A 23,084-nucleotide genomic window follows, 5' to 3' on the forward strand; every position below is an offset into this window, starting at 1 on the left:
GTTCACATGTCGTTCACCATAGGGGGCTTATTGGAGCAGTCATTTGTTTGAATGAGACTTGTAAACGTGTGTTTGAAACCATCTAAATGTGTTGATTGAATTGGCAAACAAATACGATTCTTTCTTGATACATTTGAATCAAGGTCTAGTTGTGGTCGCTCCCGGACTAGATTGTGAACTCTTGCATTGCTTGACTGCCGTGAGGGTGATAAGCACAGTTGTTCGCAGACTGCAGCCCCCCCAAACTATTCGTTCTGGAGTTTGTTGACCAGAGGCTGTGTATGTTTTGGTTCTATAAAGCTGTGTCCATTATAATATTCAATAATCAATTAATTGCAGTCATTCATGCACCAAGTTCTAAACATGCACCAAGTTCTAAATATGCACCATGTTCTAAATATGCACCATGTTCTAAATATGCACCATGTTCTAAACATGCACCATGTTCTAAATATGCACCATGTTCTAAATATGCACCATGTTCTAAATATGCACCATGTTCTAAATATGCACCATGTTCTAAATATGTATTTGTCTTCTCTGTCCTAATGAAGTATTTTCCTGCAGACATTGTGACAGACAGTTGACGGTCGGAGCACGACTCTGGTACTAGAGGAGTATGTATTGATCCTGCTTAAGGACTCATTGCAGCCAGTACTAACAGGTCAAGTTCTTCAAAAATAACAAACTGTTCCCAAACTCCACATCGCTAGTTGTTACTAGTCAGTAAGTACTAGGCCTGGGATGAGGAGAGAGGGAGAGGGGTTTAATGGCGTAGAGCAGAGTGGAGCACTAACATGTGTGTACACCGCGGGACGTCAGCGAGCACAGCATTCTTTGTTTGTGTTTTTATGAAAAAGACACAGGCTTCTGGCACAAGCCTCTCCTTCCCTCTTTCTCTCTCCTCCCTTCCTCTGTCCATCCCTCCCTTCCTCCCTCGGTTTCTGTCCTCCTCTCAAACTTTCTCCCTCTTCTCAAAAACCTATCTCTCTATAACGCTTTCATTTCCCCTCCTTTCCCCCCTCTCTCCTTTTCTCTCTCACATTCTCTCTCTCCCTGAGTTTCTCTCCCTGAGTCTCTCTCCCTGAGTTTCTCTCCCTGAGTCTCTCTCCCTGAGTCTCTCTCCCCAAGTCTCAATTTGTCCCTCTAATCTCTTGCTACCTCCCCCTCTCTCTGTCTCCTTCTGTGTCTCTCTCTGTCCCTCTCTACATATATATATATATATATATCTGTCCCTCATCCCTCTCTCTCCTAGCCTTTCTTCTTTAAGCTTTTACTCTGTGTGACCAGCTGGGGTTCTGCAATACACACACACACACACGCACGCACACACACACACACACACACACACACACACACACACACACACACACACACACACACACACACACACACACACACACACACACACACACACACACACACACACACACACCACACCACACCACACCACACCACACCACACCACACCACACCACACCACACCACACCACACCACACCACACCACACCACACCACACACCACACACCACACACCACACACCACACACACACACACCACACACACACACCCACACAGACTTATACCAAATCAGATTGTGTTCCCATCTTGACTGTAATCGTTCCACTCCACTCTACTCCACTCGATGAAGGCAACAGGCCCTTTCACTTGATTCCCATAATCTCCTTTTCCCTCGCTGCCCCACACCCTACGGGCACTAGCTAATCTAAGGGCCTGCTGGTGCTAGGGACTCCTGCAACACTCCATTTCTCAAGTTTCATTTCTGATCCGGCAAACTACGAGGACGCCCCATTATTATTTCTTATAGACAATCAGAGGAAGGAATTTCAGAGAGAGAGAGACAGGGGAATGTGGAGGAGGGAGAGAGAAATATACAAAAAGAGAGAGAGTGGGGGAGGGAGGGAGAGAGAGAGGAGAAACTCACTCTCGTGAAGTGCTTATTTTGATATCTAGATAGACAGTGAGTGTGTTTCTCTCCTCTCCTCTCCTCCTCTCCTCTCCTCTCCTCTCCCTCTCTCCTCCTCCTCTCTCTCTCTCCATCTAAAATTAATCTCCTCCAGCGAGTGGCCCTCCACTTGTCAACTCCCATAATTCACGCTTCTATGGCTTCTCATGAACACGCACAAAAGCAGGTAGCTAACGACACACACATACACAAGCACAACCCCAGAATAGGCTCCAAGCCATCTGCTGTTGCCATGGTGAGCCCACGTGTTGCCTTGACAATGGCGTATTTCGCGTGCTAATGGCCCGTCCTTTTTGCCAGGTAACAAATCGCTGCGGTGATGCAACCGCACCTGTCTCTCCCTTGGTTATGCGTTGCCATGGAGGTGTCGCTGTTGCCGTAGTAACGGCGGCTCTAATCACCCGGGAAGGGCAAATGCTCAGCAGAGAGCCTCAGCCAGACCAGCTGTTCAGTACGGAGCGGAGAGAGAGGGAGAGAGGAAGAGTGAGAGAGAGAGAGGGAGAGAGGGAGAGAGGAATCTAGCCCTGTCTGTGCCCACGTGAAGTAGCAGTACAGAGGGGCCTCTCGCTTTCCTTCTTTCTCCTTTTATCTCTCTCTCTGTTATTATTTTTCTCCCTTTCAGTCAATGCTCTAAACCTGCTGTACTAACTCCTTGAAAACACACACACACGATAAACACAAGGAATTTAAAAACTATTTTGTGCGTGTTTGGGTGAGCGTGCATGCTTGCGTGTGCATGTGTTTGTGTCAGCGTGTTTGTGTGCGTGCATCAGTGTGTGTGTGTTTGTGTCAGCATGTGTGTGTATGAGCGTGCTGAGTAAAAGGCAGCTATAAAAAGCAGCATTCTGCTCCAAGCCCCAGTGGCCAAATAAACACTTTATTACAGCCTCTACCACAGAGACATACCATCTGGACAGAGAGAGAGAGAGAGAGAGAGAGAGTCATATTAACAACCCATCCTAGTCATATTAACAACCCCCATCCTAGTCATATTAACAACCCCCATCCTAGTCATATTAACAACCCCCATCCTAGTCATATTAACAACCCCCATCCTAGTCATATTAACAACCCATCCTAGTCATATTAACAACCCCCATCCTAGTCATATTAACAACCCCCATCCTAGTCATATTAACAACCCATCCTAGTCATATTAACAACCCCCATCCTAGTCATATTAACAACCCCATCCTAGTCATATTAACAACCCCCATCCTAGTCATATTAACAACCCATCCTAGTCATATTAACAACCCCCATCCTAGTCATATTAACAACCCCCATCCTAGTCATATTAACAACCCATCCTAGTCATATTAACAACCCCCATCCTAGTCATATTAACAACCCCCATCCTAGTCATATTAACAACCCCCATCCTAGTCATATTAACAACCCCCATCCTAGTCATATTAACAACCCCCATCCTAGTCATATTAACAACCCCCATCCTAGTCATATTAACAACCCCCATCCTAGTCATATTAACAACCCCCATCCTAGTCATATTAACAACCCCCATCCTAGTCATATTAACAACCCCCATCCTAGTCATATTAACAACCCCCATCCTAGTCATATTAACAACCCATCCTAGTCATATTAACAACCCATCCTAGTCATATTAACAACCCATCCTAGTCATATTAACAACCCATCCTAGTCATATTAACAACCCATCCTAGTCATATTAACAACCCCCATCCTAGTCATATTAACAACCCATGCTTGTTGTTGCATATTAATTAGATCGCTGTCACATGTGCTGTGTGCTTTTGCCATCGGTGTTTTCCTGTGAGATCCATTGTGGAATGAACATTCACTCAGGTAGCCAACATGAACATTCACTCAGGTAGCCAACATGAACATTCACTCAGGTAGCCAACATGAACATTCACTCAGGTAGCCAACATGAACATTCACTCAGGTAGCCAACATGAACATTCACTCAGGTAGCCAACATGAACATTCACTCAGGTAGCCAACATGAACATTCACTCAGGTAGCCAACATGAACATTCACTCAGGTAGCCAACATGAACATTCACTCAGGTAGCCAACATGAACATTCACTCGTAGCTCCTGCCTTGTCTGCATCACTGCGTTATGTGAAGAAATAATAGTTTATCAACATTAGAAGCTAAACGTTCTGATGTGTTGCATCAGATTCATAGCTTTTGAACATGTTTTTATGTCTCTTATGTCTACTGGTTGTATGAATATGGGCTCTATCGTCCCACAACTGTCCCAGAGTCTGTTTGGGTTATTTCTTTCTCGACAAGCTGACCGATAGAATAGGTCAACCTTTCTACTATGGGGGACAGTAGATTGATATAGGCTAGTAATACTGTTGTTAGTTACTCATCTTGTTGGAGGAAAAATTAATGTGGACAGGCATTCTAACATCTTCATAGTGTGCATCAGAATTAGTTTTTTTTTTTTTTAAAGGACAGTACATCATTGCATCCTCGACTTGTATGTTCTGTTAATATGAATTACAATGATCGAAATGGGGTTTCTGCCATTCTGAGCATTGTGGGTAGACGCCCTGATCAGGTAACGCACCACATGCTAACAGGTCCGATACATTTCTCAAATGTAAATTCATTTGCTGCTGGTCAAATGTCAGCTTCCACAGTTTCCTAACTGAAACCCTGGTGTGTGTGAGTACGCACATGTGCGTGTGTGTGTGTGTGTGTGTGTGCGTGCGTGAGTGCATAAGTGTGTGTGTGTGTCTTACCTCTGATATGCCCGAGGAGAGGTGGGTGGCGTTGAGAAGACCTGGGCGTGAGGGTGGTAAGGTGTCTTTTTCAAAGCCTGAATCAAATTCTGCCTGTACTCAGGATCTATACACCATAAGGACCCCTTCCCAATGCTCTGTAGAGAGAGAGAGAGAGCAATAATGTCAACAGTTGTTTTTACAGATTCACAATAACAAGACTCGCCATTGGCTATTGTGAGGTCAGTTACTTGCATATTATTGAACAGTAGAAGAGAACACAGAGAGACAGTCCCACAGACACTTAACGGAGACCACACACCCTTTTCTCCCCCCCCCCCTATACAGAAAACGCATGCACTATAATATATGTAAATACATTTTGGGGAAATCAAAAAATATATTTACATATTTATGAAATATATAACATGAGCACCCCAGAGAATTTGTATGTAAATATATTTCAAAACATATGTCAATTACATATATTTTTGCACCGCATGTGTCATGCTGAATTGTAATGTTGAGTCTATTGACCTCTTGGTATTAGGTCCCCAAAGTGGGGTTTAGCATGAAAAATGAGGCTGCTATTAAGGATGCCTGCTACTTATGAAACAAATAAGATTAGCTATGTTTATTTCAAAAAGAGACATATGAACCGAGAACATATTTTTCCTGAGCTGTCAATCACAATTTTGAAATGTTCCATGAGCCTCGCACCCCAGCCCACCTCCAACTGACGCAGCAGCCCTTGCAATTTTGAACGTTGTTCAGATGAAGAAGATCAGCTCTCAGTGCCAAACATCTTCCAAATGGATAATGGCATTTTTTTTAAATTATATAATCATAACATTGATATAAAATATGTTTTTCATCAGATGGGTGACAGAGGAAGAAGATATTTTCTTCAACTGCCTGCAAGCAAGTGTTTTCACCGAGCTAACCAACACAGCTAGATAACTAGCTAGCATCTTTAGCTTGCCACTGCAACATGCAATGTGACTGACCGAGGTAAGAATTGCTTTGGATTTTAAAGCTCTGAGTTAATATGTCATGTACAGTGCATTCAGAAAGTATTCTGACCCCTTGACTTGTTCCACATTTTGTTACGTTACAGCCTTATTCTAAAATTGATTAAATTAGAAAAAAATCTTCATCAATCTATACATAATGACAAAGTAAAAACAGGTTTTTAGAAATGTTTAGCAAATTTATTACAAATAAAAAACAGAAATACCTTATTTACATAAGTATTCAGACCCTTTACTCAGTACTTTGTTGAAGCACCTTTGGCAGCGATTACAACCTTGAGTCTTCTTGGGTATGACGCTACAAGCTTAGCACATCTGTATTTGTGGAGTTTCTTCCATTCTTCTCTGCAGATCGTATCAAGCTCTGTCAGGTTGCATGGGGAGCATCGATGCACAGCTATTTTCAGGTCTCTCCAGAGATGTTCAATCATGTTCAAGTCAGGGCTCTGGCTGGGCCACTCAAGGTGAACCTTCGTCCCAGTCTGAGGTCCTGAGCACTCTGGAACAGGTTTTCATCAAGGATCTCTCTGTATTTTTCTCTGTTCATCTTTCCCTTGATCCTGACTACTCTCCCAGTCCCTGCCGCTGAAAAACATGCCCACAGCATGATGCTGCCACCACCATGCTTCACTGTAGGAATGTTATTGGCCAGGTGATGAGCAGTGCCTGGATTCCTCCAGATGTGACGTTTGGCAATCATGTAGAATGTTCAATCTGATTCAGAAAAAAAATATTGTAAACACTGTCCTGCAACATATGTATTGTAAACACTGTTCTGCAACATATGTATTGTAAACACTGTTCTGCAACATATGTATTGTAAACACTGTTCTGCAACATATGTATTGTAAACACTGTCCTGCAACATATGTATTGTAAACACTGTCCTGCAACATATGTATTGTAAACACTGTCCTGCAACATATGTATTGTAAACACTGTCCTGCAACATATGTATTGTAAACACTGTCCTGCAACATATGTATTGTAAACACTGTCCTGCAACATATGTATTGTAAACACTGTTCTGCAACATATGTATTGTAAACACTGTCCTGCAACATATGTATTGTAAACACTGTTCTGCAACATATGTATTGTAAACACTGTTCTGCAACATATGTATTGTAAACACTGTCCTGCAACATATGTATTGTAAACACTGTCCTGCAACATATGTATTGTAAACACTGTCCTGCAACATATGTATTGTAAACACTGTCCTGCAACATATGTATTGTAAACACTGTCCTGCAACATATGTATTGTAAACACTGTCCTGCAACATATGTATTGTAAACACTGTCCTGCAACATATGTATTGTAAACACTGTCCTGCAACATATGTATTGTAAACACTGTTCTGCAACATATGTATTGTAAACACTGTCCTGCAACATATGTATTGTAAACACTGTCCTGCAACATATGTATTGTAAACACTGTCCTGCAACATATGTATTGTAAACACTGTTCTGCAACATATGTATTGTAAACACTGTCCTGCAACATATGTATTGTAAACACTGTCCTGCAACATATGTATTGTAAACACTGTCCTGCAACATATGTATTGTAAACACTGTTCTGCAACATATGTATTGTAAACACTGTCCTGCAACATATGTATTATAAACACTGTCCTGCAACATATGTATTGTAAACACTGTCCTGCAACATATGTATTGTAAACACTGTTCTGCAACATATGTATTGTAAACACTGTCCTGCAACATATGTATTGTAAACACTGTCCTGCAACATATGTATTGTAAACACTGTCCTGCAACATATGTATTGTAAACACTGTCCTGCAACATGTGTATTGTAAACACTGTTCTGCAACATATGTATTGTAAACACTGTCCTGCAACATATGTATTATAAACACTGTCCTGCAACATATGTATTGTAAACACTGTCCTGCAACATATGTATTGTAAACACTGTTCTGCAACATATGTATTGTAAACACTGTTCTGCAACATATGTATTGTAAACACTGTTCTGCAACATATGTATTGTAAACACTGTCCTGCAACATATGTATTGTAAACACTGTCCTGCAACATATGCTTAAACAACTGAAGTATTTACTGTGATAGATCTAAAGGATGTTTGTTTTAAATGTTGTTTTATGTTCAAAATCTATAAAAACATGCCAAAATGCTTACGAAATTAGCCCTGGAGCATTATATAGTGCTATAAAACAGCACAAAAAGAAGTTTGAAGATTTGTATTACATATTTGAATAATCTAATGTTAGAATTAAACAATCAAGGCCTTTAAACACTTGTTGAGATTGTCCTGTTTTTTCAAGAATCCCTGAGCTCTAAAACAGCAACATTTTCTCTCAATCTAAAGACAAAACTTGTAATAGATAATGAGATTATCCAAATAAAAAATCTCTTTGCCCCATGGGGGGCTTGTTCAAACCTTGCAGGAGGGTCCAATATATATATACACTGCTCAAAAAAATAAAGGGAACACTTAAACAACATAATGTAACTCCAAGTCAATCACACTTCTGTGAAATCAAACTGTCCACTTAGGAAGCAACACTGATTGACAATAAATGTCACATGCTGTAGTGCAAATGGAATAGACAACAGGTGGAAATGATAGGCAATTAGCAAGACACCCCCAATAAAGGAGTGGTTCTGCAGGTGGTGACCACAGACCACTTCTCAGTTCCTATGCTTCCTGGCTGATGTTTTGGTTACTTTTGAATGTTGGTGGTGCTTTCACTCTAGTGGTAGCATGAAACGGAGTCTACAACCCACACACGTGGCTCAGGTAGTGCAGCTCATCCAGGATGGCACATCAATGCGAGCTGTGGCAAGAAGGTTTGCTGTGTCTGTCAGCGTAGTGTCCAGAGCATGGAGGTGCTACCAGGAGACAGGCTAGTACATCAGGAGACGTGGAGGAGGCCGTAGGAGGGCAACAACCCAGCAGCAGGACCGCTTTTTGTGCAAGTAGGAGCAGGAGGAGCACTGCCAGAGTCCTGCAAAATGACCTCCAGCAGGCCACAAATGTGCATGTGTCTGCTCAAACGGTCAGAAACAGACCCAACACCGTGCAGGACGTTCGGCATTTGTCAGAGAACACCAAGATTGGCAAATTCGCCACTGGCACCCTGTGCTCTTCACAGATGAAAGCAGGTTCACACTGAGCACATGTGACAGACGTGACAGAGTCTGGAGACGCCGTGGAGAACGTTCTGCTGCTTGCAACATCCTCCAGTATGACCGGTTTGGCGGTGGGTCAGTCATTGTGTGGGGTGGCATTTCTTTGGGGGGCCACACAGTCCTCCATGTGCTCGCCAGAGGTAGCCTGACTGCCATTAGGTACCGAGATGAGATCCTCAGATCCCTTGTGAGACCATATGCTGGTGCGGTTGGCCCTGGGTTCCTCCTAATGCAAGATAATGCTAGACCTCATGTGGCTGGAGTGTGTCAGCAGTTCCTGCAAGAGGAAGGCATTGATGCTATGGACTGGCCCGCCCATTCCCCAGACCTGAATCCAATTGAGCGCATCTGGGACATCATGTCTCGCTCCATCCACCAACGCCACGTTGCACCACAGACTGTCCAGGAGTTGGCGGATGCTTTAGTCCAGGTCTGGGAGGAGATCCCTCAAGAGACCATTCGCCACCTCATCAGGAGCATGCCCAGGCATTGTAGGGAGGTCATACAGGCAAGTGGAAGCCACACACACTACTGAGCCTCATTTTGACTTGTTTTAAGGACATTACATCAAAGTTGGATCAGCCTGTAGTGTGGTTTTCCACTTTGATTTTGAATGTGACTCCAAATCCAGACCTCCATGGGTTGATAAATTTGATTTCCATTGATAATTTTTGTGTGATTTTGTTGTCAGCACATTCAACTATGTAAAGAAAAAAGTATTTGAAAATAATATTTCATTCATTCAGATCAGATCTGTGTTATTTTAGTGTTCCCTTTCTTTTTTTGAGCAGCGTAGTTGAAGTCTGAAGTTTACATACACCTTAGCCAAATAGAGTTTTTCACAATTCTTGACATATAATCCTAGTAAAAATTCCCTTTTTTAGGTCAGTTAGGATCACCACTTTATTTTAAGAATGTGAAATGTCAGAATAATAGTAGAGAGAATGATTTATTTCAGCTTTTATTTCTTTCATCACATTCCCAGTGGGTCAGAAGTTTTACATACACTCAATTAGTATTTGGTACTTGCCAAAACTATAGTTTGTTAACAAGATATTTGTGGAGTGGTTGAACAACGAGTTTTAATGACTCCAAGTGTATGTCTATTTAAACTTCTGACTTCAACTGTAGCTCTAAACTGTTTATTTAAAACAAGTGGTAATGCAGCCACTGAAAATGCTCTCAATGGTGCAGCTGGAAAACTTCTGAGGAGCTGAGAGCCCATGCCAAATCTTTTTAGCTTCCTGAGGGATAAGAGGCGTTGTCGTGCCCTCTTCACGACTGTGCTGATGTATGTGGACCACGATACACTATTCCACAACAGCCTTGTCGATGTGAATTTGGACATGCTCGTGTAACAGGTTAAAGGAAATATTCATAGCCTGTTATACATTAAAAAGTATTAGTAAGTTCATAGTATGTGAGGATCTTAAAACATCTAAGGTTAAAAAGATGCATTCAGTATTAGTTGATAGAGATTGATAACATTCATATAATTGTGTTAAAGTTCAAATCTGTCAAAGGGTACGAATTGTGAGAGTAATGTGTAAACGTTATATTGATTACTTTATTTTGTGGTGCCTAAAAGTGTTCATCTGTCATCTACGAAATGCTCTTAATCTATGAGCCGGAGATCGATTGCTCTGGTCTCCACCCATATTCCTGGGGAAAATCGCTGTCTTTTCTCATTGAACTAAACATTGAATTGAGAATACAACACTGTATCACTCTCGTGATTATTTCTCCCCTGTTTTCATCCCTCTAGTGGTGTGGGGGCTGTGCTTTGGCAAAGTGGGTGGGGTTATAACCTTCCTGTTTGGCCCTGTCTGGGGGTGTCCTCGGATGGGGCCACAGTGTCTCCTGACCCCTCCTGTCTCAGCCTCCAGTATTTATGCTGCAGTAGTTAATGTGTCGGGGGGCTAGGGTCAGTTTGTTATATCTGGAGTACCTCTCCTGTCCTATTCGGTGTCCTGTGTGAATCTAAGTGTGCGTTCTCTAATTCTCTCTTTCTCTCTCTCTCTCTCAGAGGACCTGAGCCCTAGGACCATGCCCCAGGACTACCTGACATGATGACTCCTTGCTGTCCCCAGTCCACCTGGCCGTGCTGCTGCTCCAGTTTCAACTGTTCTGCCTTATTATTATACGACCATGCTGGTCATTTATGAACATTTGAACATCTTGGCCATGTTCTGTTATAATCTCCACCCGGCACAGCCAGAAGAGGACTGGCCACCCCACATAGCCTGGTTCCTCTCTAGGTTTCTTCCTAGGTTTTGGCCTTTCTAGGGAGTTTTTCCTAGCCACCGTGCTTCTACACCTGCATTGCTTGCTGTTTGGGGTTTTAGGCTGGGTTTCTGTACAGCACTTTGAGATATCAGCTGATGTACGAAGGGCTATATAAATACATTTGATTTGATTTGATTTCAGGTACTTTATTGATGATAAAAATAGTAATTTAAATGTTATAACTCACTAACATGTCAAGAGTGTTTAAGGTGTGTCTTAGTAACGTCTTGAGGAAGTTAGAGTTAAGTTTGAAGAGAGTAATATTAGCCCTGCTCGGTTGAAGTGAAGAATAGCATCGTACTGAGAGTAGCTGCCATTTTATGTCGATTGTGAATGAACATGTACGTTGTTAATAAGATATTTTGCTGTGTTATTTGTATAATGGTTTTTCTGTTGTTTTGTAATGTGTTACTTTTGTGAAATGATTGAACTAAACGTTGACTTGAGAATACAACACCGTGTCACTCTCGTGATTATTTCTCCCCTGTTTTCAGGGGTGTAACATGTTTGGAGGAATAGCACCGCTGAGATTGCTGCTCAGATGTCCAGTTTCCACACCCTGGTCGCTGAATTCCGAGCCAGCTAAATCTCCACATAACAACTCAGGCAGGCTGCAGTGAGGAAAGTGTTGCTGTTCGAGGGAAGTTGGAAGTTAGTGGTTAAGTACGTGTCAACTGAGGCCATTGATCGACCATCAGAGACAGTAAGGACCATCTAATTCAGAGTCAACTCCTGCACAGTAAAAGTTCCTCCTGTTCTGTCAACATGACAAGCGCCTTGGAAGAACTACAGGAAGAGGTAGTAGGAGAATTGCACACCCTGACTAAAGACAAATTACTAGAGATATGTGATTTCCTTGAAATATCAGGCGAACAGAGAAGAGATGTTAAAGACAAATCCCGCATAGCATTAATGACTCGCATTATGATGTTCCTTGAAAGAGAGGAAGTCGCAGAGTTAGAAGATGGCGGCATGTCGGAATTGTTGCTACTTAGAGACGAAATGACAGAGATGATCAGTGGCATAGATAACAAAACAGGGAAAATTGACCATGATATTGAACCAGCCGGAACACATCACAGAATAGAGGAACTGAGAACTGTAACTCCACAACAAGGGGTGGGAACTGAGCAGATTATTGCAGCCAAAGCAAGTGATTCTCTGCGTCAGCCCCAACAACATGCCAATCTTCAGGGAGCGTGCCGCTCTCACCCAATGCACAGCCCAGCTCATACTGGCGCAAAGAGTTTAACATTTCTGGTCAGATAGGTGAACCGGGCCAGAAAGAAAAACTGATTTTTTCCAGCCTTGCCCATCAGATTGAAAATGGACTTAACAGAGGCTATCCTGAGGTAGAAATAGTAGACGCAGTAGTCAGGGCTATTTCTCCAGGCTCACAGCTAAGCAGCTACTTGGAAGGTAAACCCCAGCTAACTCTTCCCACACTTAGATGTATCCTGCATTCCCACTTCCAAGAGAAGAGTGCAACAGAGCTTTACAAACAGCTAGCTTCAGAAGCACAGCATAGCAAGGAGACCCCTCAAAGCTTCCTGATGCGCGTTTTAGATTTGAGGCAAAAAGTACTGTTTGCATCCCAGGAGTCAGAATCAGGGCTTAAGTATGACCCTGCTCTAGTCCAGAGCATGTGTTTTCACACAGTCCTTACGGGTCTCCAGAGTGACAGTATCAGGATAGACATGCAGCCTCTCCTGCTAGAGAGCAAAACATCAGATGAGGTTTTGCTAGAGAAGCTTAACATCGCTTGTGCTAATGAGATAGAAAGACGAAACAAAAAGCGGTTTAATGCCCCACAGCCTGCTACAACTGTAAGTGTAGTCCAGTTAGAAGATACGCCATCTGCAAAGTGTCCTGTGAAGGAAGCCAAAGCTAAGATACCCGCAGGACTGTTAACAGAGTTAGCTGCCGCGCCGGAGCCGCCACCATGGACAGACGCCCACCCGGACCCTCCCTATTGTTTTGAGGTGCGTTCGGGAGTCCACACCTTAGGGGGGGGGGGGTTCTGTAACGCCCTGGTCAAAGTATTTTGTGTTTATCTTTATTTATTTGGTCAGGCCAGGGTGTGGCATGGGTTTTTGTATATGGTGTATATATATTGGGATTGTAGCTAGTGGGATGTTCTAGTTAAGTCTATGGCTGTCTGAAGTGGTTCTCAATCAGAGGCAGGTGTTTATCGTTGTCTCTGATTAGGAACCATATTTAGGCAGCCATATTCTTTGAGTTTGTCGTGGGTGATTGTCCTTAGTGTCCTTGTTCCTGTTTTTGTTAGTTTACACAAGTATAGGCTGTTTCGGTTTTCGTTTAGTTCGTTACGTTTATTGGTTTGTAGTGTTTGTATTTAGATTTGTGTTACGTTTGTTCATTAAACATGGATCGCAATCTACACGCGTCATTTTTAACGAAATTAGCCCTGGAGCATTATATAGTGCTATAAAACAGCACAAAAAGAAGTTTGAAGATTTGTATTACATATTTGAATAATCTAATGTTAGAATTAAACAATCAAGGCCTTTAAACACTTGTTGAGATTGTCCTGTTTTTTCAAGAATCCCTGAGCTCTAAAACAGCAACATTTTCTCTCAATCTAAAGACAAAACTTGTAATAGATAATGAGATTATCCAAATAAAAAATCTCTTTGCCCCATAGGGGGCTTGTTCGAACCTTGCGGGAGGGTCCAATATATATACACTGCTCAAAAAAATAAAGGGAACACTTAAACAACATAATGTAACTCCAAGTCAATCACACTTCTGTGAAATCAAACTGTCCACTTAGGAAGCAACACTGATTGACAATAAATGTCACATGCTGTAGTGCAAATGGAATAGACAACAGGTGGAAATGATAGGCAATTAGCAAGACACCCCCAATAAAGGAGTGGTTCTGCAGGTGGTGACCACAGACCACTTCTCAGTTCCTATGCTTCCTGGCTGATGTTTTGGTTACTTTTGAATGTTGGCGGTGCTTTCACTCTAGTGGTAGCATGAAACGGAGTCTACAACCCACACACGTGGCTCAGGTAGTGCAGCTCATCCAGGATGGCACATCAATGCGAGCTGTGGCAAGAAGGTTTGCTGTGTCTGTCAGCGTAGTGTCCAGAGCATGGAGGTGCTACCAGGAGACAGGCCAGTACATCAGGAGACGTGGAGGAGGCCGTAGGAGGGCAACAACCCAGCAGCAGGACCGCTTTTTGTGCAAGTAGGAGCAGGAGGAGCACTGCCAGAGTCCTGCAAAATGACCTCCAGCAGGCCACAAATGTGCATGTGTCTGCTCAAACGGTCAGAAACAGACCTATCACCGTGCAGGACGTTCGGCATTTGTCAGAGAACACCAAGATTGGCAAATTCGCCACTGGCACCCTGTGCTCTTCACAGATGAAAGCAGGTTCACACTGAGCACATGTGACAGACGCGACTGAGTCTGGAGACGCCGTGGAGAACGTTCTGCTGCCTGCAACATCCTCCAGCATGACCGGTTTGGCGGTGGGTCAGTCATTGTGTGGGGTGGCATTTCTTTGGGGGGCCACACAGTCCTCCATGTGCTCGCCAGAGGTAGCCTGACTGCCATTAGGTACCGAGATGAGATCCTCAGATCCCTTGTGAGACCATATGCTGGTGCGGTTGGCCCTGGGTTCCTCCTAATGCAAGATAATGCTAGACCTCATGTGGCTGGAGTGTGTCAGCAGTTCCTGCAAGAGGAAGGCATTGATGCTATGGACTGGCCCGCCCATTCCCCAGACCTGAATCCAATTGAGCGCATCTGGGACATCATGTCTCGCTCCATCCACCAACGCCACGTTGCACCACAGACTTTCCAGGAGTTGGCGGATGCTTTAGTCCAGGTCTGGGAGGAGATCCCTCAGGAGACCATCCGCCACCTCATCAGGAGCATGCCCAGGCATTGTAGGGAGGTCATACAGGCAAGTGGAAGCCACACACACTACTGAGCCTCATTTTGACTTGTTTTAAGGACATTACATCAAAGTTGGATCAGCCTGTAGTGTGGTTTTCCACTTTGATTTTGAATGTGACTCCAAATCCAGACCTCCATGGGTTGATAAATTTGATTTCCATTGATAATTTTTGTGTGATTTTGTTGTCAGCACATTCAACTATGTAAAGAAAAAAGTATTTGAAAATAATATTTCATTCATTCAGATCAGATCTGTGTTATTTAGTGTTCCCTTTCTTTTTTTGAGCAGCGTAGTTGAAGTCTGAAGTTTACATACACCTTAGCCAAATAGAGTTTTTCACAATTCCTGACATATAATCCTAGTAAAAATTCCCTTTTTTAGGTCAGTTAGGATCACCACTTTATTTTAAGAATGTGAAATGTCAGAATAATAGTAGAGAGAATGATTTATTTCAGCTTTTATTTCTTTCATCACATTCCCAGTGGGTCAGAAGTTTTACATACACTCAATTAGTATTTGGTACTTGCCAAAACTATAGTTTGTTAACAAGATATTTGTGGAGTGGTTGAACAACGAGTTTTAATGACTCCAAGTGTATGTCTATTTAAACTTCTGACTTCAACTGTAGCTCTAAACTGTTTATTTAAAACAAGTGGTGATGCAGCCACTGAAAATGCTCTCAATGGTGCAGCTGGAAAACTTCTGAGGAGCTGAGAGCCCATGCCAAATCTTTTTAGCTTCCTGAGGGATAAGAGGCGTTGTCGTGCCCTCTTCATGACTGTGCTGATGTATGTGGACCACGATACACTATTCCACAACAGCCTTGTCGATGTGAATTGGGACGTGCTCGGCCCTCTGTTTCCTCTAGTCCACGATCAGCTCCTTTGGTCTTGCTGATGTTGCTGAAGTATGTGTTTTACGGTCCCTGTACGATATTGTCAGCAGTTTGCTACAAGGAGATTCATTATAACAGTGGTGGTATGGTGTCCTGTCAGAAAGGGCTCTGTGTTCTAGTTGGTTCAATGATCTTAGGTCCAGTGATATCTGACGGCCGCCGGGACCACAGTGACACAGTCCTGTGTTTGTCTGTGTGTGTTTCTGTGTGTGTGTGTGTATGTGTGTCTGTGTGTGTCTGTGTGTCTGTTTTTGAGCGTGTGTGTGTGTGTATGTGTGTGTGTGTGTGCTTGTAGTCAGAGACACATGTCATACACACCCATAACCTCCTGTTTCGAGGCAGAGGGGGTGTCTTGGAGCATGACTTGTCTAGATTGTCCTTGTTCTCTATTGTATGTCCTCTATGATCTAGTGCTGGGTGGGATACCTTATTCTACTAAATACAAGTATTGATGCACGGACCGGTTTGGGTTTTAACTTGTCCTTTAACGGTATTTGAATGTTTGGTTTGTTAAATGAGATAAGCTGTATGTAATGTTCATTTTTATAGTTTACTACTTGAGTCATTTCTCTCCACTCTCTCTCTCTCTCCATGCCACTTTCCACATAGACCTAGTCCCGCCCCCTCTCACTCAAGGAGTGCATATGTGACCGACCGGCTCGATTCGGTCTTATGTTGCAAAATTAGAAAATGTGTTTCTTTACATTGGATAAAAGTAGAGAATCTGAGCTTGAAAATAGTGTATCATACACTACAGTTGAGGAACAATGGGAAAGTAATTCTCTAAAAGAAAACATTCAAAATTTGTCACACAGATGTAGCCACTGAAAAACTTTACCGTGGGGTCAATTCAAATGTCTTTACAGTTGAAAAATAAATCAACTCAGAATGAAGACAGTGTAAAACATTGAGATTCACTCCCACATGCCCAGACAACACTTTGAGGTGTTCCCTTTGGGCCCCTGCTGCCAGGATCAACAGTGGAAATATCACTGAGATCTCCCCTAAACACATCTCCCCATCTCTAATTCAACTGTCAGAATGGCACTCTTCTCCTCCCTCCCTGGTTGGATGAATGCAACTACTTGGCTCCCTTCCACCCCCATCTCTCTCTCTTTCTGACAGCGCATTCATCCGATGATCAAGAGAACACAAAGAATGGTGCTTACCGTGGGTTACTTTTTACTTTTTTTTCTCTCTCTCTCTCTCTCTCTCTCTCTCTCTCTCTCTCTCTCTCTCTCTCTCTCTCTCTCTCTCTCTCTCTCTCTCTCTGTCTCTCTCTCTGTCTCTCTCTCTCTCTCTCTCTCTGTCTCTCTCTCTGTCTCTCTCTCTGTCTCTCTCTCTGTCTCTCTCTCTCTCTCTGTCTCTGTCTCTGTGTCTGTCTCTCTCTCTCTGTCTCTGTCTGTCTGTCTCTCTGTGCATGCTGGGAGTTTTTGGAGTTTGAGTCTAACTTTCTTGTTTCTTTTCTTTACATGTTATTTTCTATGGTGGAGGGTTAATGCAATATTTGTTTTTAGCGGTATCCAAGTTTTTTCCCAAAGTTAGGGTGGAAGAGGACAGAGTAACTTTCCAAGGGGTTGGAAGGTGTAGTGTGCGCAATGGCTTCTCAGCCTAGCGCGGAGGAGACGCTGTCGATACAGCATGGATTCAGGTGTGTTCCTGAGAACGGAGTTAAGGTGGAGGAGGTTCTGCTCGCGGTCGGTGAACAGGTAGGAGCTGAGTTTATACATTCTGCTTCTAGAATGAACAAAGCTGTGGTTGTGTTCATGAAAAGGGCTAATTTGGTCGGTAGGTTAATTGCTAGCGGAATATTTGTAAGGGATGTGTTGGTGTCAATTTCACCTCTCTCTACCCCTTCAACAAGAGTTGTAGTGGCAAATTTGCCTCCGTTTATTACGGATGATCAAATTAGGAAAGAGCTGAGTCATTTGGTAAGTTTGCTAGCGGTTTCCGTGTACTGTCAGCAGGTTTTCAGGCAGATGCCGTTAAGCACGTTGTTTCGTTCAGGAGGCAAGTGTTTATGTTTCTGAACAATAATGAGCAACAGCTAAATGTGCATTTTAAAGTGAGGCATGGGGAGGGGCTCTATGCAGGTTTTGCCAGCACAGATAGTCTACGGTGTTTTGAATGTGGGGATTTGGGGCACAAGAGTTTTGCGTGCCCACATAAAGGCCATAGACAAGGTGAGGGTACAAGCGCAAGTGGGGGAAATCGAGGTCAAAATGCAGGGGGTAAGGAGATGCAGACAGCAGAGGCTGGGCATAGTCAGTCTAGAGATGGTGGTGTAGATGAGGCTGGGCCTAGTCAGGCTAGAGATGGTAGGGTAGTGGAGGCTGGGTCTAGTCAGGCTAGAGATGGTGGAGAAGCAGAGGCTGGGTCTAGTCAGGCTAGAGATGGTAGGGTAGTGGAGGCTGGGTCTAGTCAGGCTAGAGATGGTGGAGAAGCAGAGGCTGGGTCTAGTCAGGCTAGAGATGGTGGGGTAGCTGAGGCTGGGCCTAGACATGCTATGGAGGGTGGTGCAGATGATGCTGGGCCGAGTCATGCTCAGCTGCGAGTCATGCTATGGAGGGTGGTGTAGCTGAGGCTGGCCCTAGTCATGCTATGGAGGGTGGTGCAGATGATGCTGGGCCGAGTCATGCTATGGAGGGTGGTGCAGATGATGCTGGGCCGAGTCATGCTATGGAGGGTGGTGTAGCTGAGGCTGGCCCTAGTCATGCTATGGAGGGTGGTGCAGATGATACTGCATCTAGTCAGGTTATTCTAGTGGATGAGGAGAGTATAGTGGGGAAGAGTAAGAGATTAGGGGGGGAGGAGGAGGGTGTCAAGAGGAAAAGGAAAAAGGGTGTGGACAAAGGCACCATGGAAATGTTGCCTGTTGCTGTGGGTGAGGCCCTAACCAGAGAGAAAGGGCAGGTGGTCAGGGTGGGAGATAGAGAAGAGGAGGAAAGTGAGTCAACCTGACAAGGTTCCTGAATGAGACTAAGGGGAAAAAAGTTAATCTTGAGGCTTTTTTTCCTGATCCTAGAAAGTTTGTAAGATCAGTACAACTTGATGCTATGACACATGAGGGGCATGGTGTCCTCTCACCCAGGAAACGGTTTAGGTTGAGGAAGTGGGTCACAACAGTGCGTAAAGGTTTACCTTCAGACACTGTTTAAATGTTTAATTTCTTACTGACACTGGGGCTTTTTGAGCTTTGCTATTGGTCTATTTCTCTGCTGGCTTTTCTCCCACTTCTTATGGAGACTCTTCGGGTAGGCTCGCTCAATATAAATGGCGCCAGAGATGCGGGAAAGAGGAGTGTAAAATATGAATATGTAAAACAAAAAAAAGTACAGGTGTTGTTTCTGCAGGAGACGCATAGTGATGTGGTGAATGAAGTTGATTGGGGGCTCTGGTGGAAAGGGGCAAGTGTGTTGAGCCATTGGACAAATCTTAGTGCAGGGGTGGCAGTCCTTTTTGCACCGGGTCTGGCTGTAAAAATGTGCTCCTCAAAGGAGGTGTGTAGGGGTAGGTTGCTTGTTGTTAAAGCAGAAATTAACAACATGTGTTTTGTCTTTATAAATGTGTATGCGCCTAACACAGGGAGAGAAAGAGGGGTTCTATTTGGGAGTCTTAGACAGGAACTCTCACAAGTAGCGCCTGAGGAGACGCTGGTGATCGGAGGTGACTGGAACTGTACAATGGATTTTACAAAAGACAGAAATGGGGAAGAGCCTCATTCAGTGTCAGTGGGAGTGTTAAGGGATATCTTTAATCAGTTTGACCTAGTGGATGTTTGGAGAACTAAACATCCAAACACAAGACAGTATACGTGGGTGAAGGTTTTGGGGCTAGGGTGAGTGCAGCTCGACTTGATCGTTTTTACATGTCCAGGAATCAGAGCAATAGGCTGCTGGGTGCTACTATTCTCCCAGTGGGGTTTTCGGATCACCACATAACCATGGCTCGGCTGTCTATTTCACCAGGGCCCCGGCAGGCATCTTATTGGAAGTTCAATGTAAAGCTCTTACAAGATGCCACTTTTTGCTCAGGTTTCCAGACTTTTTGGGAAAGATGGGGGCAGCGAAGAGAGGAGTATGAGTCTCTGAGTCAATGGTGGGATGTGGGGAAAGTGCAAATTCGGCTTTTCTGTCAACAGTACACAGCTCTCTCATCCTCAGAGGCTAGGAGAGTATTGGGGGAACTAGAGCGGTGTATTAGTGAGATGGAGGTAGAGATGGTGGGGCAAGGCAATGTAGGCCTCCAGGCTAACTTAGCCGAATTACGTAGGGACCTGGGCAGTTTTTTCCAGGTTAAAGCAAAGGGAGCACTTGTAAGAGCTAGGTTCTCCATGCTCAAGGAGATGGATGCTCCCAGCTCCTTCTTCTTTGGTTTGGAAAGACAGAGCAGTGAAGCCAAGGGTATGCATTGTCTACGGCTGTCTGATGGGCGGGTGACCTCTGTGGTGGGGGAGATGCGGGAGCGGACTGTGGAGTTTTATACTGAATTGTATAGGGCAGAAATGTGTGATCCTATGTGTGCTCAGGTCTTGTTCGCAGGACTCCCTAAGGTCTCTCTGGCACAGAGGGATGAAATGGACATTCCTCTGTTGTCACATGAACTGGCAGAGGCAGTAACCCAGATGTCCCCCCGGTCGTGCACCCGGGGTCGATGGACTTCCAGTGGAATTTTACAAAAAATTCTGGGGAACAATTGGACAGGATTTCTTTTGCGTGTTGCGTGAATGCGTCGGGGTAGGAGAGTTGCCGATGAGCTGCCGTCGGGCGGCTCTGACTCTCCTGCCCAAAAAAGGGGACTTGTGTGAACTTAAGAACTGGAGGCCTGTGGCATTACTCTGTGCGGACTACAAGATTTTTGCCAAGGTCCTCTCTAACAGACTGAAGTCCCATCTGGACTCTATAATACACAAGGACCAGACATATTGTGTACCGGGACGCTCAATCACGGACAACTTGTTCTTGATTAGGGACATGTTGGACTTGTCGAGAGGTTCTAATCTAAGGTTGAACTTTGGACTGGTCTCTTTAGATCAAGAGAAGGCTTTTGATAGAGTGGATCATGAGTATCTGTTTAATGTGATGTCTGTGTTTGGGTTTGGGAAGAGTTTTGTGACCTGTGTGAAGCTGTTGTATGCTGGGGCGTCATGTATGGTTAAGGTGGGAGGGGGCTCAGTAGGCCAGTCTGGGTGAGACGGGGCATTAGACAAGGATGCCCTCTATCTGGGCAGCTGTACACACTAGCCATTGAGCCTTTTTTAGGACTGCTACGCAGGAGACTGCGGGGAGTGTGCTGGACAGGCATGGATGTGGTGACAGGAATAGCAGTCTCAGCATATGCAGATGATGTTTCTGTGATGGTCAGGGATGGGCAAGATATGCAGGAACTAGAGACCAGTCTGAAGGTGTACGAGGGAGCTTCATCAGCTAAGGTAAACTGGGGAAAGAGCAAAGCTCTGTTATGTGGGGCATGGGGGGATAGGGCTCCTCCTCTGCTTCCAGGGGGTTTGCAGTGGGGTTGTGAAGGGCTTAAAGTGTTGGGGGTGTACCTGGGCTCGGAGAGGTGGGTCAGCAAGAACTGGGAGGGGCTGTCACAGGCAGTGGTGTCAAGACTGGCCAGGTGGAGGTGGATCCTGTCCCAAGTGTCATATAGAGGGAGGGTGCTGATAATCAACAACCTGGTGGCATCTTCCTTGTGGCATAAACTGGCTGTCCTCAACCCCCCCGCCGGTCTGCTTGCAGACCTGCAACGCAAGCTGGTCGACTTCTTTTGGTCGGGACATCACTGGCTGAAGGCAGCAGTTTTGTACATGACCGTCCACGAAGGAGGACAGGGCCTGGTGGAACTGGAGAGCAGGATGGCTGCTTTCCGACTAAAGGCGGTGCAGAGACTGCTGTACCACACTGATGTTGGCTGGAGGGAACTAGCATGCGCGCTGCTGAGGAGAGCTGGCGGATTAGGGTTGGACCGGCAGCTGTTCCTCATGAAGCTGGAGAGGCTGAGTACAGCAGGTCTCTCAGAGTTTTACTCTGCGGTGCTGAGGGCCTGGCAGCTGCTAAGGCCCACACGAGAAGGGGGTGTGGAGCCTGGGCAGTGGGTGTGGGAGGAGCCTATCTTCCACAACCCAGCCATCCCTTTGAGATCGGTTCAGTCGGCCACCCTGCAGAGGCAACTGATGGCAGGGGGTTTACAAAGGCTGGGTGACCTGAGACTGCTGGGAGAGGAGGGGTGGAAAACCCTGGAGGTCTTGGCGCAACAAACAGGAATAACGTCTCTTAGGCTGCTGGAGAGATTCCTGGAGGAGGTCCAGGAGGCACTGTCTGAGCCGGTAAGGGGGGTGTTTGAGAGGCCAAAGGGAGAGGGGCCACCAATGTTCCCGCCACTGCAGGTGACGGCAGAGACTGGAGACTGGCAAGGGGGTCTGGAGGACTTGTTAGATTTTAACACTCCGAGTTTGAGGGGGTGGGAGGTAAATGCTTCTACAACCTCTGTGTTAGGCTTCTAATGCTCCTAACCTTAACAGGAGTGAAGGCACATCAGTGGCAGGGGGTATGTGGGGCGGAGAGTATGGTGGGTTTTAGATGGAGGGCGCTCTACAAACCCCCAGTACCAAAGAGGTCAGGGGACCTCCAGTGGAGGGTTCTTCATGGAGCCCTGGCCACTAACAGCTGGTTGGCACGGGTTGATCCGGGAATTGGGCAGGGGTGTCCTTTCTGTCAAATGAAAGAAACTGTAATTCATGTGTTTTCTGTGTGCACCAGGTTAATGCCATTAATGTCTCTGTTGGAATGTCTGTGTGACAGGTTGGGGGTGGTTTTTGCTGTTGGGATGTTTATAATGGGATACAGGTATTCGAGTAAGGAGAAAGAAAAATGTGTTTTGTTGAATTTTCTGTTTGCTCAGGCAAAGTTAGCTATTTGGCTAACAAGGAGGAACAGGGTCAAAGTTGGGGGGATAACAGACCCTTTACTACTGTTTAATGGGATGGTCTCTGCGCGCCTTAGGGTTGAGTTTGAGTTCTATAAAATGATCAAATGTGTGG

The 23,084-nt window shown here is 44.8% G+C and overlaps 1 protein-coding gene across 1 annotated transcript in view; it reads right to left on the reverse strand.

The window, feature by feature from the left end:
- Positions 1 to 23,084, reverse strand: part of LOC112237859 (forkhead box protein N3-like) — a 143,284-nt gene that overhangs the window by 96,173 nt on the left and 24,027 nt on the right. Inside the window, exon 3 of the mRNA XM_042325191.1 lies at positions 4,732 to 4,868. Coding sequence (XP_042181125.1) covers positions 4,732 to 4,868 — 137 coding nt within the window. The remainder of the gene's footprint in view (positions 1 to 4,731; positions 4,869 to 23,084) is intronic.

This window comes from Oncorhynchus tshawytscha, linkage group LG08 (genome assembly GCF_018296145.1).
Source record: "Oncorhynchus tshawytscha isolate Ot180627B linkage group LG08, Otsh_v2.0, whole genome shotgun sequence".
In the NCBI taxonomy this organism is placed as follows: Eukaryota; Metazoa; Chordata; class Actinopteri; order Salmoniformes; family Salmonidae; genus Oncorhynchus; species Oncorhynchus tshawytscha.